The following is a 17,532-nucleotide window of genomic DNA, read 5'->3' on the forward strand; positions in this document are numbered from 1 at the left end:
ATAATAATAATCTTATAAGCTTGTGCTTTGGGGCTTTCTGATTAATTTCCCTATCATCATTTAAGCAGTTCTGGACATTTTATGGATTTTAAATGGGGGTTGGTGGTAAGGGACAGAAAATGGGTAGCGATTCAGAGGATATTCACAAACAGTATAACAGGTTTAAGGCAGAGGGTGGGGGATGGGATATCCAAAACAGAAAATACAGGATGAATAGTTCCCTGTGATGAAGGAGAAAGCTAGTGATATAAAGCAGTTGATAGGAAAAGCCTGTTGTAAAAAGCTTTCACTCATTGCCTTTTTCCAGTAATCAGAAAAGCTAAGGAGATTTTTGGTTCTAATAAATGCATCTGAAATATGCATATTATTACAGAATTAACTTTTTATACAAGTTAAAAGGGCAGGCACATGAGAAGGAGGAGGGAAAGTATAAACTTTTAAAACCACGTAAAGTAAAATGGTAGTAACTTTGATGAAATATGAAAGTTTTACACTAAAGGAAATTGCAGAAATTCAGACAAATAACTTTAAATTGATTTTTTTTCATAATTTTTAAAAATATAAATGGTTTGGAGTTACTTTTATCAAGTCAGCAAACAATTTATCGTGATACTTTTTTGGATGTTTAATATTTCTGATTGTTTCAAATACTTTCTCACTTGATTGCAGTAAGTGTTTTACAATTAACACAGAAAGGGAATTTGTCTAATTTTCTAGGTGTTCCAGAAGTCCCTAGGGTTGATGATACCCCATAGATATTGCAAATTTCATTTTAATACATTACGTGGCTGTGAGCGATCACAGTGCAAGTTTGCTCACGTGCCTGAGCAAGGGGATGAAAAGGTAAAATATGTTAAGTCTTTGAAGTAGAGATTGTTTTAATAACCATCTCAGTCATATGTTTTAATTCAGATTTTCATCAACTCCTAATATATGAGCTTTGCCTGATTTTGTGCTTTACATAAATGGAATCATACAATTTGTATTCTTTTGTTTCTGGCTGCCTTTGCTCAACATTTTTGAGATTCATCTGTACTTTTTTACTTAATTGTAGATGCTTCTTTCTCATTGCTGTATAATATTAAATATTCCATTGTATGAGTATATCAAAATGTTTTTTGTTGATAAATACTGCTTTTGATGGGTGATTTTTAAATTTGGTAAATACAGTAGTGTTCTGCATGTGTTTTGGTGAACATATGAACACATTCTGATGGGTTATACTTAAAACTGGAATTATTGGGTCAAAGGGTCTACATATATTCAACTTTAGTAGATACTGCCAGACAGATTTCCAAAGTGGTTTACCAAATTACACTCTAACCAGCAATGTTTGAGAGTTCTGGTTGCTTTACATCCTCACCAGCTCTTGGTGTTATCAGCCTTTTAATTTAAGCCATTCTAGTGGGTGGGGAGTGATACTCTCCCTAGTGATTGATGAAGTTGAGCATCTTTCAAAATGTTTGTTAGGTGTTTGAATATCCCCTTTCTGTAAATATCTAAATATTTTGCCTATATTCTAGAGGATTGTCTTTTTCTCATCCATCTTAAGAATTCTGTATATATTTTAGATACAAATGCTTTGTTGGATATACATATTGCAAATAACTTTTACTACTTTACAAGTTGCCTTTTCACCCTTTTATTTTTTTAATTTTTTTTGGAGTATAGTTGATTTAGAATGTTGTGTTAGTTTCATGTGTACAGCAAAGTAAATCAGTTATATATATATACATATATCCACTCTTTTTTAGATTCTTTTCACATATAGGTCATTACAGAGTATTGAGTAGAGTTCCCTGTGCTGTACAGTAGGTGCTTATTAGTTATCTATTTTATATATAGTAGTATGTATATGACAATCCCAATCTCCCAATTTATCCCTTCCCCTCCCCTTTTCCCCCTGGTAAGCCGTAAGTTTGTTTTCTACATCTGTGACTCTATTTCTATTTTGTAAATAAGTTCATTTGTACCATTTTTTTAGATTCCACATATAAGCATATTTGTCTTTCTGTTTCTGACTTACTACACTTAGTATGATCATCTCTAGTTGCATCCATCTTGCTGCAAATAGCATTATTTCATTCTTTTTTATGGCTGAGTAATATTCCATTGTCTATATATACCACATCTTCTTTATCCACTCCTCTGCCATAGGACATTTAGATTGCTTCCATGTCTTGGCTATTGTAAATAATGCTGCAGTGAATGTTGGGGTGCATGTATCTTTTCAATTTATGATTTTCTCCAGATATATGCCCAGGAGGGGGATTGCTGGATCATATGGTAGTTCTATATTTAGTTTTTTAAGGAACCTCCATACTGTGCTCCATAATGGTACCAATTTACATTCCATCAACAGGCCTTTTCACCCTTTTATTTTATTTATTTATTTATTTATTTATTTTTGCTTAGTTAAATCTCTAATTTTATTTTATTTTAACATCTTTATTGGAGTATAATTGCTTTACATTGTTGTGTTAGTTCCTGCTGTATAACACAGTGAATCAGCTATACGTACACATATATCCCCATATACCTTCCCTCTTGCGTCTCCCTCCCACTCTCCCTATCCCACCCCTCTAGGTGGTCACAAAGCACGAGCTGATCTCCCTGTGCTATGCGGCTGCTTCCCACTAGCTATCTGTTTTACATTTGGTGGTGTATATATGTCATTGCCACTCTCTCACTTCGTCTCAGCTTACCCTTCCCCCTCCCTGTGTCCTCAGGTCCATTCTCTGTGTCTGTGTCTTTATTCCTGTCCTGTCCCTAGGTTCTTCAGAACCGTTTTTTCTTTCTTTTTTTTAGATTCCATATATATGTATTAGCATATGGTATTTGTTTTTCTCTTTCTGACTTACTTCACTCTGTATGACGGACTGTAGGTCCATCCACCTCACTACAAATAATTCAATTTTGTTTCTTTTTATGGCTGAGTAATATTCCATTATATATATATGCCACATCTTCTTTATCCATTCATCTGTCAATGGACACTTAGGTTGCTTCCATGTCCTGGCTATTGTAAATAGAGCTTCAGTGAACATTGTGGTACATGACTCTTTTTGAATTATGGTTTTCTTAGGGTATATGCCCAGTAGTGGGATTGCTGGGTCATATGGTAGTTCTATTTGTAGTTTTTTAAGGAACCTCCATACTATTCTCCATAGCGGCTGTATCAATTTACATTCCTACCAACAGTGCAAGAGGGTTCCCTTTTCTCCACACCCTCTCCAGCATTGATTGATTGTAGATTTTTTGATGATGCCCATTCTGACCGGCGTGAGGTGATACCTCATTGTAGTTTTGATTTGCTTTTCTCTAATGATTAGTGATGCTGAGCATCCTTTCATGTGTTTGTTGGCAATCTGTATATCTTCTTTGGAGAAATATCCATTTAGGTCTTCTGCCCATTTTTGAATTGGGTTGTTTGTTTTTTTGATATTGAGCTGCATGAGCTGCTTGTATATTTTGGAGATTAATCCTTTGTCAGTTGCTTCATTTACAAATGTTTTCTCCCATTCTGAGGGTTGTCTTTTTGTCTTGTTTGTGGTTTCCTTTGCTGTGCAAAAGCTTTTAAGTTTCATTAGGTTCCATTTGTTTATTTTTGTTTTTATTTCCATTACTCTAGGAGGTGGGTCAAACTTTTCACCCTTTTAAAAGTGTCTTTGGTAAACAAAATTATTAATCTTTATATAGTCTAATCTTATATATTTTTTTCCCTTTTATGGTGTTGACTTTTTACATGCTGTTCAAGAAAGCTTTGCCAAGATCATGAAGATGTTCTTTTATGTTTTTCCTTTAAAAGTTTTCTTGTCTTGTCTGATATTTACATTTAGAACTCTAAGCCATCTAGAATTAATTTTTGTTTAGGATGTGAGAAGGTCTAGATACATATTTTTTCCCATGTGTATCTCCAGGTGACCCCAAACCATCCTTTCCCCCACTGCACTGCAGTATCACCATGTCATAAATCAGCTGATTGTGTATGAGTGGGTCTATTTATAGGATCTCTGTTCTAATCCATTGGTCCATGTGTTTCTCCTTATACCAGTAAAAGAAGTCCTCCCTTCCCCAGTTGATTGCTAATCTTGACTCTGTTTCCTAGGCTATTTCTTTGACAGAGATTCTCTGAATAAGATTTTTGTAATGAATTCAACATACATTTCAAATCTTAGTTAACCTAACATCAGCTTCTTTATTCCATTGCTTTCAATTGACTTAAAAAAATTGGAATAAGCAAAAAGATAGGACTGAAATTTGTGTAGATTTTATGAAATATAAAAAGGTAATTTTACATTTTTCGTGACTTTTATAGGTTTGTATGGATGTGTTTAAGAAATATATAAGTATCAACGAGCTTTGTTTGCTACAACGTGCAGGTATGAGACAATGGAATGATTACTATGAATTTATTAATACAAGAGTTTCAAACAATATGCTATTGTCTTAATAGTTTGAAAGTAAATTCAGTACTTTTGAGTATGAAAACTGAATGCCTTAGAGTAGCTCTCTTGGTGTTAGAAAGGATTAATAATAAGTGTGGCATTTTGGTTAATACAAAAAGTATAATCCACCTAACACTGTAATTCCCTCACATACTAATATTTTTGTGACATAGAAATTTTATTTACAGTTGTAAGACAGGAAAAAAGATATTAATTGGCTTAAAATCTTTCTGAAGGGATCTTTGAGAAACTGTATCTTCCTTACTTATTAGCCCTTTTCTTTTTACACTATCCCTTGTAGCCAGTGCACCATCCATCGTTCTGTGCAGTTCCCTAAATAGGGCATGCTGTGTTATAATAGAGAGGGCACTGCTGTCTCTACCCAGGATCCCTTTCTTTTATCCCACTTCCCCATAGCAAAGACCTATTCATCTTTCAAAGCTTACTCATAGGAAATAGGATAATCTCCTCTATTAGGCCCTTATCTGACTCCACAGCCTCATCCCATTCCCTGCTCCCATCTCCCCCTACTACATTGTGAGCCCCAAGAGGAAGGGACCAAGCTTTACATTTGTCACCCTGACACAGCCACCAAAACCACATAGTATTATGGTAACAGAGCATCATATTCATCTGCTTAAAATCTCATCTAGCTAAAAACAAAATCTCTGACAAGTTTGTTTTGCTGGTGATATCATCTCCTCTAAGGATTAGAGGAAGCATATGAGGGAACTGGTAATCTGGACTTAATCCAGCTGTAGCAAAGAGGAGGTAGTTAAGGTAGAAGTAATAGGAGCCTATACAGGGAATATACCTGTCACCTGACACGTTGTGATAACCAAGGAGGAGAAGCTACATATGGTTAGATATGGATGAACATTTATATTCCAGAAATAATTCCATAACATATATGGAAGAAAAGAGGATGACGTGGGAAAAATGCGAAACTCCCCAAAACATAATTCTGGTTGTGTGAATATCCAGTATGGGAAAAGGAAAAATATATGTTTATTCAGTTATAAAACAATAAATACAGAAAACAAAAATAAAAACCTATAATGAAGAATAAGTGCAGGAAGTTGGCAAAAACCTATATAAATTACGTTTGATGTGCAAATAGAAAGTTAGATCAGCAGAACAGATAGATAGCTCAGAATAAACTTGATATTATGTATAAAGAGGTTTAGTGTTTAGAAAGACCATAGGGTTTGGGAAGGAAGACTCATTTTATGAATGATGTTAGGAAAACTGGATAGCAACTTAGAAAGAGAAACTCTGAATATCACTGGTATAAAGTATAGATCTAACCACTCAGGCCCTACAGAGAGGCCTCAGGGACCACCTAGTTCACAAGGGGAGGTACTGAGAGGGTGGGACTCCCCATTACCCTATTTAACCATAAGTTCATTTTTATCTGTTTTATATTTAAATTTCCACATAAAATTCTTTTTCCAGAAGTTGTTTGACTAAAAACATTGTGAAAAACTACTACTGCTTAGCATACACCAAAATGAATAATTGTAGTATGTTGGTAATTCAGTAAAAAGAATTAACATTTTCAGTCAGATTTTTTTGGAAAGTTGATAATTTCTGTGGTTTAGAGTAATCAAAGGAAGCACAAAAGATAAAAATTTGTTTATATAAATGTAAACTGAAAAAGCTATTAGCTTCAAATATTTTAAAATATATGTATTCTGAGCTCCAGAGTTACCACATTATTGGATTCAAATGCCCACTTTTCAATCAAAAAGTCATATGACATACAAAGAAATGAGCAAAATATGGCCTATTCAAAGGAAAAAATAAATCAACAGAAACTATCCTTGTAAAAGACCTGATGGCAGATAAATTAGACAGTGATTTTAAAACATTTGTCTTAAAGTTGCTTGAAGAACTAAAGAAGATGTGGGGAAAGTCAAGAAAATAATGTGTGAACAAAATGGAAATATCAGAGTGATAGGAAACCTAAAAAGAAACCAGAAAAATTCTGGAGTTGAAAAATACAATAACTGAAATGAAAAATTCACTAGAGGGATTCAAAGGCAGATTTGAGCAGGCAAAAGAATCAGATAACTTGAAGATAGGAGAGTGGAAATTATCAGGTCTGAGGGACAGAAAGAAAAATGTTTGAAGAAAAGTGAATACAGCCTGAGGAACATCATGAAACAGAACATTGTGGAAGTCTCAGAAGGAGAAGAGAAAGAGAAAAGGGTAGAGAGAATATTGAGCAAATAATGGCTGAAAACTTCCCAAATTTGATGAAAGTTGTAAATATAAATATCCAAGAAGCTCAGCAAACTCTAAGATGAACTCAAAGAGACACACACCAAGACACGTTTTAATCAAACTTTCAAAAGCCAGAGGCAAAGAGAGGATCTTGAAAGCAGCAAGAGAGAAGCAAATTATCACATACAAGGGATCCTCAATATGATTATAAGCAGATTTCTCATCAGAAACTTTGGAGGCCAGAAGGCAGTAGGCCAATATATTCAAAGTGCTACAAGAAAATATCTGTCAACCGAGAATCCTATATCTAGCAAAACTGTCCTTCAGAATTGAGGGATAAATTACTGATACGACATTCCCGGATAAACAAAAGCTGAGAGAATTTGTTTTCTTTAGACCTGCCCTTCAAGAAATGCTCAAGGGGGGCCTGCAAAGTGAAATGAAAGGGCATGAGACAGTAACCTGAGGTCATATGGAGAAATAAGGATCTCAATAAAAGTAAATACGTGGGTAGTTATAAAAGCTAGTATTATTGTAACAATGGTTTGTACTGTACTTTCTGGTTTTTACATGATTTAAGAAACTAATACCTTTAAAGAAAAGTATATTATTAGTGTAAAAACTAGTATTATTGTAAATTTGACTGGTAACTCCAAATCCTCTTTTCCATATTATTTAAGAGACTGATGCATTTGAAAGAACTGTTAATTAATGTTTTCGGGCACACAGTATATAAAAATGTAATTTGTTACCTTAGCAACTGAAAGGGGTGGGGATGGAGCTGTAAAGAAGCAGAGTTTTTGTATATTGTTGAAGTTAAGCTGGTATAAATCCCATGGTAACCTCAATAGCTATAGAATATGCACAAAAGGAAATGAAAAAGGAGTTAAAACTCACTCAAAAAATCAGCTAAACACAAAAGAAGAGAGTAATGCAGGAAATGAGGGACAAAAAAGCTATGAGACATACAGAAAACAAATAGCAAAATCAGAAGTAAGTCCTTCATTATCAGTAATTACTTTAAAAGTAAATGGATTAGGGCTTCCCTGGTGGCGCAGTGGTTGAGAGTCTGCCTGCCGATGCAGGGGACACGGGTTCGTGCCCTGGCCCGGGAAGATCCCACATGCTGCGGAGCTGCTGGGCTCATGAGCCATGGCCACTGAGCCTGCGTGTCCGGAGGCTGTGCTCTGCAGTGGGAGAGGCCACAACAGTGAGAGGCCCGCGTACCGCAAAAAAAAAAAAAAAAAAAGTAAATGGTTTAAATTCTCCATTCAAAAGACACAGATTGGCAGAATGAATAAAAACACATTATCCAATTACATGCTGTCTACAAAATTTTCACTAGAGCCAAAGGCAAATAGATTGAAAGTGAAATGATGGAAAAAATATTCTACACAAATAGTAACCAGAAGAAAGCAGGAGTGGCTATACTAATATTAGACAGAATAGACTTTAAATCAAAAAAGGTTACAAGAGACAAAGAAGGACATTATATATAGTAATGAAAGGTTCAGTATAGCAGCAGTATAAACGTTTATACCTAATGACAGACGATCAAAATACATAAAGCAAAAACTGGGCTTCCCTGGTGGCGCAGTGGCTGAGGGTCCACCTGCCAATGCAGGGGACACATGTTCGTGCCCCGGTCTGGGAAGATCCCACATGCCGCAGAGCAGCTGGGCCCGTGAGCCATGGCTGCTGAGCCTGCACGTCCGGAGCCTGTGCTCCACAACGGGAGAGGCCACACAGTGAGAGGCCTGCGTACCGCAAAAAAAAAAAATGTCATTACTTCCCAAGTGATCCCCAAGGAATCCCGAAATAATCTTGAAAAAGAAAAAACCTGGAGGACTCATACTTCCTATCTTGAAAACTTACTGCAGAGCTATAGTAATCAAAACAGTGTGGTACTGGCATAAAGACAGACATATAAACCAATGGACTAGAATAGACAGCTGGAATATAAAGCCTCACATATATGGTCAAATGATTTTTGAGAAGGATGCCAAGATCATTCACTAGTGAAAGGATAGTTTTTTAGTGCTGGGAAAACTAAATATCCACAAGCAAAAGAATAAAATTGGGCCCTTATCTAACACTATATACAAAAATTAGTTCAAAATTGATTAAAGACCTTAATGTAAGACCTACAACAATAAAACTCAGAAGAAAGCGCAAGGACAAAAGCATCACACATTGGATTTGGCAGTGATTTCTTGGAAATGACACCAAAGACAATGGGAACAAAGAAAAAATAGACAAATTGAACTTCATGAAAAATTTAAAATTTCGTTCATTAAGAGACAATATCAGCAAGATAAAACAGCAGCCCACAGAATGGGAGAAAGTATTTGTAAATCATATATCTGATAAAGGATTGGTATCCAGAATATACAGAGAACCTCTAAAACTCAACAACAAAACCTGATTCAAAAATAGGCAAAGTACTTGAAAAGACATTTCTCCAAAGATACACAAATGGCCAATAAGCATGTAAAAAGATGCTCAGTATCACCAATCCTAAGGGAAATGCAAATCAAAACTACATTGAGGTACCACCTTACACCCATTAGGATGACCACTATCGAAAAAAACAGAAAACAACAAGTGTTAGTGAGGGTGTGGAGAAAGTGGAACCCTTGTACCCTATCGGCAGGAATGTAAAATAGTACAGACACTGTGGAAAAACAGTATGACAGTTCCTCAAAAAATTAAAAATAGAGTTACTGTATGGCCCAGCAATTCTTCTCTTGACATATACACAAAAGAATTGACAGCAGGGTCTCAAAAGATATTTGTACACCCATGTTTGTAGCAGCATTATTCACAGTAAAATGTGAAGCAACCCAAGTGTCCGTTAGGAAGCTACTTTCTCAAAGGAAATGTTATAATTTTTGGTAGAATGTTCATATCATAAATTGGAATAAAAATATCCCCAGGGTCAACATGTTGGTGGGGGTTAAAACAGCAAGAAGGGGTATATGTCAAAATTGTCTGCATCCACCCCTAAACAGGCCACTGCCTAAAGTCTCCATGGGAGTGTGGCTCCTTAGGAGTTCGTATTTAGACCATTATGTATGAGGCAGTTTGGCCCTGTTTTTTGTGGATAGCATATAAGCTAGCTCCCAGTCTAGTGTCTAACATCCTGGTTAACATGTTATTGCCATTAACTTTTGCTTTAATTTATTTTCATCAAGTATTTCTGATACTGGAAGTGTACCTTTTAAGAAAATGAATTTATACTACTTGATCTTTAAATATGGAAAGATTGTCTAATTTAGGAAAGATGAATATCTTAAAAGCAGCAAATAACTTTAACATATACTTCTTCCTTTTTAGTAAACACGTTTATGGCGTACTACAGTAAGTTCCCTCCGGGAATACACTTTGATCTACAAGTGCTAAATAACCTTCTCAATTCTTTACTCAAACATTGTTTACTGAGAGAAGTATTTCAGGTCATGAGCCTCAGCATAATGTTTAAAATGCTGGTAAGTAACCTGAAAAAATATTTTTCTAATACTTTAAGTTAATTTATCTGTTATATTTCTTGTTTGTATAATTGAGCAGTTACATTTCTGTTGGTTGAATACTTCGTAGAGAACACTTGTGTTTTTCAGCATAAACGAATTTGAGAAACTTAAAGTGTACTGAAAGAAGACATGAAAATGAGTGTAATTTTTTTGTTTTATCCAGCCTGCTCTGAAAATATTACTAAAAACATTTGAGTGTGTGGCAACTATGAAATTAAGGAATGCTGTACCTGCTTTAATTGATATCTTTTGCAAGGTATGATTTCATTCTATCCCTTTTATTCTCTAATACTGAATAACCAAGAAAATAATGATTTCTGCTTACGCTCTTAAATTGCCTTTTACTCACATTCTTAATGCCAAAGAATTCTGTTTTCAGAAATGTTCTTTTTCTCCCAAAATAGGGTTTATAAACAGACTCCAGTGACTGAAAGGGCTTCCCCTTAATTAAATAGTTGTAAGCACTCGAGGTGACTTCTTTCAGCTTCGTGAACTGTCCTCATCTCTACTTCTTAAGGATGATGAAAGAAAGTTTTCTTTTTCAAAAAGATTTGAGGTCATATATAACAAAAGTAAATACACAAATCAATGTATAAATAGGACATTGTTACCAAACAAAGCAGATAGATAAGAATATGGTGGCAAGGAGTTAATTTTCTATTTGGCATTAAGCAAAAAGAAAAACAAAAATTTTTATAGCTTTTTAAAGGTATATTAAAATTTTTACTGTTGTTGAATATTTCCTAGTATTTGGTACTACCCAGCCATTCATTTCAGAATAGGCTTAATAGCAGGAAAACACCCAGTTCTCACCCATTCTCTTTAGGAAGCAGCATTGGAACCACTCTAGCAGATGAACAAATATTTCAGTGAATACCTCTAGTACCATATTACAAAGCTTGACAAAGTTACTTGCCTGGAAATTTTTTGAATCAAGAATTACTCAAACTTCCAGTTACATAACAAATGAGTCACAGGGCTGAAATGTACGGCATGGGGAATATAATCAGTAATAATGTAGTATCTTTGTATGGTGACAGTAACTAGACTTATGGTTATCATTTTGTAATGTACAGAAATATCAAATCACCATGTTGTGCACCAGTAACTAACGTAGTGTTGTAGGTTAATTATACTTCAGAAAACAAACTCATAGAAAAAGAGATCAGATTTATGGTTACCAGAGGCAGGGGGTGGGGGGATTGGGAATTGGATGAAGGTGGTCAAAACTTACAAACTTCCAGTTATCAGATAAATGAGAACTAGGGATGTTTTATACAACATGAAGAATAGAATGAACACAGCTGTGTGTTCTCTATGAAAGTTCTAAGAGAGTAAATCCTGAGAGCACTCATCACAAGGAAACAAATTTTTTTCTTTTACTTTGTATGTATCTGAGATGATGGATGTTCACTCAAATTACTGTAATCTTTTCGTGATGTGTGTAAGTCAAATCATGATGCTATGCACCTGAAACTTACACAGTGCTGCATGTCAGTTATAGCTCAACAAAACTCGTAGATAGATAGATACATTTAAAATTAAAAAATAAAAAGAAATGACTGCTCACCTGTAGTCATTGTAGAAAACCTCAGTTTAATACCTCTCAGGAATTTTATCATCAGGGATACAGTACAACCACCAGTGCTATACTTACTAAAAGACAGAATGAGTACCAAATGAGGTACAGCTGATAAAGTGGTTGAGATAACTTGGAGAACAGGAAGAATATACAAGTTTGCATTCAAAAGTATTATTTTCATTTTTGCTTTAAATTCTTGATGTAAGCAGTCTTATTGTGGTTCTCAAATATTTGAAGAAAAATATGCTTCAAAGTTTTAAAATGAATTTTGATTCTGTTTGTCTCCATGTTTCACTTCTTCCATCAGTCTCATTTTTTTCCACACACATTGGTTTTGACTCTCATATTTTTATGAGAATGACTACTGTTTTCCCTCTTCTACAGCTTGTTGAAGCTGGGATGGTACTTGACCCAGAACACTTTAACTATATTATTAAGCTTTTATACCAAGTACAGGCTTCCAAGCAAGAAATAACTGAAGTTCTGGAAATGAAATCCAGGTAAGAAGAATCACTATAATTAGGACTAAAATATATGTATTTTGGTGGGGACTTAAAAAGGATGAAGGCAAAGCACTTATTTTTGTTCATATGCTCACCGTAAGCCCTTCTCCTTCTTTTGGCTATGGCCTAGTCACATTGTCATCAGCTGCTTCTAGCCAACTCTCCTGGCCAGCCTCACCAGATCTTTTTCAGTACCTGATTTCATCTCAGTGCCTGGCAGATCAAATGTAGAGTCTCCCTTGCTCTGTTTCACGACTTACTTGATTCTACTTAATGCACTCTCTTATGTGTATACGAATTACTTTAATTCTTTTTCCTCTCTCACTTCTTGCCACATTAAATAAAATACTTTAATGTCTCTCCTTCATTCTTTTTATTGATTGATTGATCGATGGCTGTGTTGGGTCTTTGTTGCTGCGCGCAGGCTTTCTCTAGTTGCGGTGAGCGGGGGCTCCTGTTTGTTGTGGTGCGTGGGCTTCTCATTGCGGTGGCTTCTCTTGTTGCAGAGCATGGGCTCTAGGTGCCTGGGCTTCAGGAGTTATGGCTTGCGGGCTATGGAGCACAGGCTTAGTAGTTGTGGCGCACGGGCTTAGTTGCTCCACAGCATGTGGGATCTTCCCAGACCACGGCTCGAACCCGTGTCCCCTGCATTGGCAGGTGGATTCTTAACCACTGAGCCACCAGGGAAGCCCTCTCCTTCATTCTTTCTCTTACTTGTTCACTTTCTCTATTCAGTTTATGGGCCTCCAAAGGCCTTAAAAAAAAACCAACCCTGTACTAATTGTAAGAGTAGTACCATAATATACCTGTATTGAGAAAAAGGAAAGCCATGACTTCTATAAAAATTTTTATTATGCTGTCACATACATAGAGAAAAGTATACAAATTTTAAGTATTTAAATGAACTGTAACTTTTTAACAAAATCAGATTTGATAAAGTACAAATGATATCAACCACCAAAGTCCTTAAGAGTGCCCAGAAAGCTCCCTCCTTCAGAGGAGCTTCCACAGTTGTTTTTATCTCATTTCTCATTATCCTCTAGTACAGAGGTTTCCAAACTTTCTTGGTTCACAGTGTCCAGACGCCAAAATAAATACATTAACAGTACCATTTATTAAGTAGTTAAATCCAAACAAGTTAATAACAGTTTGACAGTGTCTGACAGATGTCGCTTGAAAATTTAAAATAACCTGAGGAGCCCCTGTGAATTTGCTCTAGTGCTCTGGATGCCATAGTGCAGTTAGGGAATTTCAGCTCTAATTATACTACTTCCCTTCAAACACCAGCATTTAAGGCACATTTGAGTTCTTCAGGTTCTATGATTTTTTTAAATTCCTTTAGTGATAGTTAATACTATTTATGTTGCACATGAAAATTATGACAATTTATTTGGTAACCCCTAAGTTTGAAAATTGTATCCTTATGCACTCTCCGCCTTCCTGTGTGCTTGCTTCAAAACAGTTATCTTGTATTTTTTCGGAGGTATTAACATTGGTGACCTATTTATTAGTGAAGGAGAAAATTTAAAAATAACTCTGGGTAGCTAAGAGGTGTAGATCGTGGTTGGGGATATGGACCCAGCCCCAAGGCAGAAGGAAAAAAAAATTTAGTATTTATTATTTTATATTTGAATTTATATCTTCTGATGTTCTTTGAAATAATTACCCGTTTCTAGACAGGGAAATGAATTTTAATGGACATTCTTTTGATTTTGATTATAATTTTTAGTTAGCTGTAGTTCATTTGAAAGGCTTTCACTTTCAGTGGATAAGGCTACTACAAAGAATTCTGACATTTATATTCAGGACATCAGTGAAAATTTAGGTGTGTATATAATCTAGGAAATTTGTTAATATACATTTACTGACTTTAAAAATTGTATTTTGAAATAATCTTAGATTTACAGAAATTTTGCAAAAATTAGTGTGGCGAATTCCCATGTTCCCGTCATCTAGCTTCCTTTCATGTTAACATCCTACATAATAATAGTGCCAATATCAAAACTAGGAAATTAATTTTGGTATAAATCCATTAACTCACTACAGATCATACTGCACTGTAGTAGGATGCACATGTTTCAGTATATCTTATTACTGGTTAAGTTAACCTTTATCACTTAGTTAAAAAGATTATCTGCCAAGTTTCTACACTGTAAAGTTACTCTTTGTCCTATTGTAATGAATAAATATCTTGGGGAAGAGACTTTAGCATTATGTATTATGCTGTTTCTCTTGAAAACTTCATACATTAATTTTAGTATTCTTCAATGGCTCTTTACTACAGGTTACTACTTTGGTATTTACCCAATGGTGATTTTGTATTTTCCCCATTTTTTTCTACATTAAAAAATTTTTATTTATTTATTTGGCTGCACTGGGCCTTAGTTGTGGCACACAGGATCTTTAGTTGCGGCATGCAGGATCTAGTTCCCTGACCAGGGATCGAACCCAGGCCCCCTGCATTGGGAGTGCTGCGTCTTAGACACTGGACCACCAAGAAAGTCCCTTTTCTACATTTATTTATTTATTTTTAAATAGCATGCTTCCTTTTTTTTAAATAGCTATTATTGCTGGGGGGTTTTAAAAATATTTATTTATTTGGTCACACCAGGTCTTAGTTGTGGCAGGTGGGCTCCTTAGTTGCAGCTCACCAGCTCCTTAGTTGTGGCATGCGAACTCTTAGTTGCAGCATGCGTGTGGAATCTAGTTCCCTGACCAGAGGTCGAACCCAGGCCCCCTGCATTGGGAGTGTGGAGTTTTAACCACTGCGCCACCAGGGAAGTTCCTCCCTTTTCTACATTTATTAATTGGAATTTTTCAGTAAAGAAGAGCTGTCCCTTCTCCATTTATTTACTTATTCAAAATTTATGTCAATGTGAACTCATGGCTATTTATTTTATTCTATGGGTTACTTATAATCTAATAATATAGTTATTTATTTTGTTGCTCAAATTGTTCCAAATTTGACCTTTGGGAATCCCTTCAGGTTTGTTCCTACATCCTTTCATCATTTTTTTTTGTTTGTTTTTCTACCACTTTTGTGTAATTTGAAGCCACAGAGTTAAGTCTCATCTTCTCTTTTCCCTGCTCCAACATTGGCAGCAACCATTTCTTCAAGGAGCTCTGGTTCCTTTTATTAGAGAATGGTATTTCAAAACCAAGACCTGAATGTGTTCATTGCTGCTAGAGTATCATTGCAGCCAGGTCTTCTCAGTGGACAGGGCTAGGAAATATATGTATGTATACACAACATACATACACACACAAGATATATATATTTACTTCTCTATTTTTATATATATTACAAAAAACATGAGTACATACTGATAGCTTGATTCTAATCCAGCACTACAGGTTCATCCTAGCCATCCCTTTTTCATATTTATAAATTCTTTCTCCAACAGTGAGAAACCTGACTCTCATTATCTACAATATATTTGCTCATTTATTCAGTCTTACGATCCACAAAAAGTAGTTTCAGAACTGCTAACCCATACCTCTGTGAGAAAAAAATTTAGTACATTTTTAGTATAAGGTTATTATAGTATTCAGCCAAAATATTGCTTCCTAAGTTATTTTGTCTAGTTCTTTCTTTTTCCTATGCCCATTCAATGTGATTATTCATTTGTAGACCATTTACGTTTATTTATTACTGTTTGTATTATATTTTCAGTTATCCCACGTCCTAGTTGGTTTGAATTATTTAGGGAAGTATGTGAAAAATTGCTGTCTATTCTAACAGTCAATGCTGTACTAAAAAGATGCAATGAGAAATGTTACTCCAGTTTACTCCTGCTCCACCGTTTCCATTTCATCCTTCTCTCTACCCCTTTTCCACCTACATACTGGAGGTAAACAGTCTTTCAGTTTTATCCTCTTATAATGAGCAGATGTGTATGTATTTTCTTATATCTACTTCTTTATTACATATAGTGTAGAAAATAATGCTCTTTTTTTTTTAATTTGCTTTTTTTCGCTCAGACAGTATATCCTGGAAATCAATCTAAATCAGTCCATAGAGAAATTCGTCATCTTTTAAACCATGCAGAGTACTCCATTTTATGGATATACTTTAGGTTATTCAATCAGTGATGGGTATTTAAGTTGTCCCCAATATTTTGTAACTTAAAACAATGCTACTGCTCTTGGATTGGAAGAATTAATATTGTTAAAATGACCATCCTACCCAAAGCAATCTACAGATTTAATGGTATCCCTATCAAATTACCCATGACATTTTTCACAGAACTAAAACAAATAATCCTAAAATTTATATGGAATCACAAAAGACCCAGAATTCCCAAAGCAATCCAGAGGAAAAAGGACAAAGCTAGAGGCAGAGCCCTCCCAGACTTCGGACAATACTACAAAGCCACAGTAATCAAAACTGTATGGTACTGGCACAAAAACAGACATGCTGATCAATGGAACAGAATAGAGAGCCCAGAAATAAACCCACACACAGTTAATCAGTTAATCTTCAACAAAGGAGGCAAGAATATTCAATGGAGAAAAGACAGTCATTTCAACAAGTGGTGTTGGGAAAGCAGTCATTTCAACAAGTGGTGTTGGGAAAGCTGGACAGCTTCATATATTTAAATCAGTAAAGTTAGAACATTCCCTCACACCATATACAAAATAAACTCAAAATGGTTTAAAGACCTAGATATAATGACACCATAAAAATCCTAGAAGAGAACATAGGCAAAACATTTTCTGACATAAAACGTAGCAATATATTCTTAGGTCAGTCTCCCCAGGCAAAAGAAATAAAAGCAAAAACAAACAAATGGGGCCTAATGAAACTTAAAAGCTTTTGTACAGCAAAGGAAACCATAAACAAAAGACAACCTACAGACAGGGAGAAAATATTTGTAAACGATGCAACCGACAAGGGCTTAACTTCCAAAATATATAAACAGCTCATACAACTCAATATCAAAAAACCAAACAACCCAATCAAAAACTGGGCAGAAGACCTAAATAGACATTTCTCCAAAGGAGACATACAGATGGCCAACCTGAAAAGATGCTCAACATCGCTAATTATTAGCTAATTATTAGAGAAATGCAAGTCAAAATTACAATGAGGTATCACCTCACACCGGTCAGAATGGCCATCATCAAAAAGTCTACAAATAATAAATGCTGGAGAGGGTGTGGAGAAAAGGGAACCTTCCTACACTGTTGGTAGGAATGTAAATTGGTACAGCCACTATGGTGAACAGTATGGAGATTCCTTA

General features: G+C 35.3%; 1 protein-coding gene across 1 annotated transcript in view; it reads left to right on the plus strand.

The window, feature by feature from the left end:
- TOPAZ1 (testis and ovary specific TOPAZ 1) overlaps positions 1-17,532 on the plus strand; it is a 66,072-nt gene that overhangs the window by 27,305 nt on the left and 21,235 nt on the right. Inside the window, exons 8-12 of the mRNA XM_065886150.1 lie at positions 718-843; positions 4,319-4,382; positions 10,011-10,162; positions 10,368-10,460; positions 12,171-12,286. Of these exons, the coding sequence (XP_065742222.1) occupies positions 718-843; positions 4,319-4,382; positions 10,011-10,162; positions 10,368-10,460; positions 12,171-12,286 (551 nt within the window). The remainder of the gene's footprint in view (positions 1-717; positions 844-4,318; positions 4,383-10,010; positions 10,163-10,367; positions 10,461-12,170; positions 12,287-17,532) is intronic.

Source organism: Phocoena phocoena, chromosome 10, assembly GCF_963924675.1.
Source record: "Phocoena phocoena chromosome 10, mPhoPho1.1, whole genome shotgun sequence".
In the NCBI taxonomy this organism is placed as follows: Eukaryota; Metazoa; Chordata; class Mammalia; order Artiodactyla; family Phocoenidae; genus Phocoena; species Phocoena phocoena.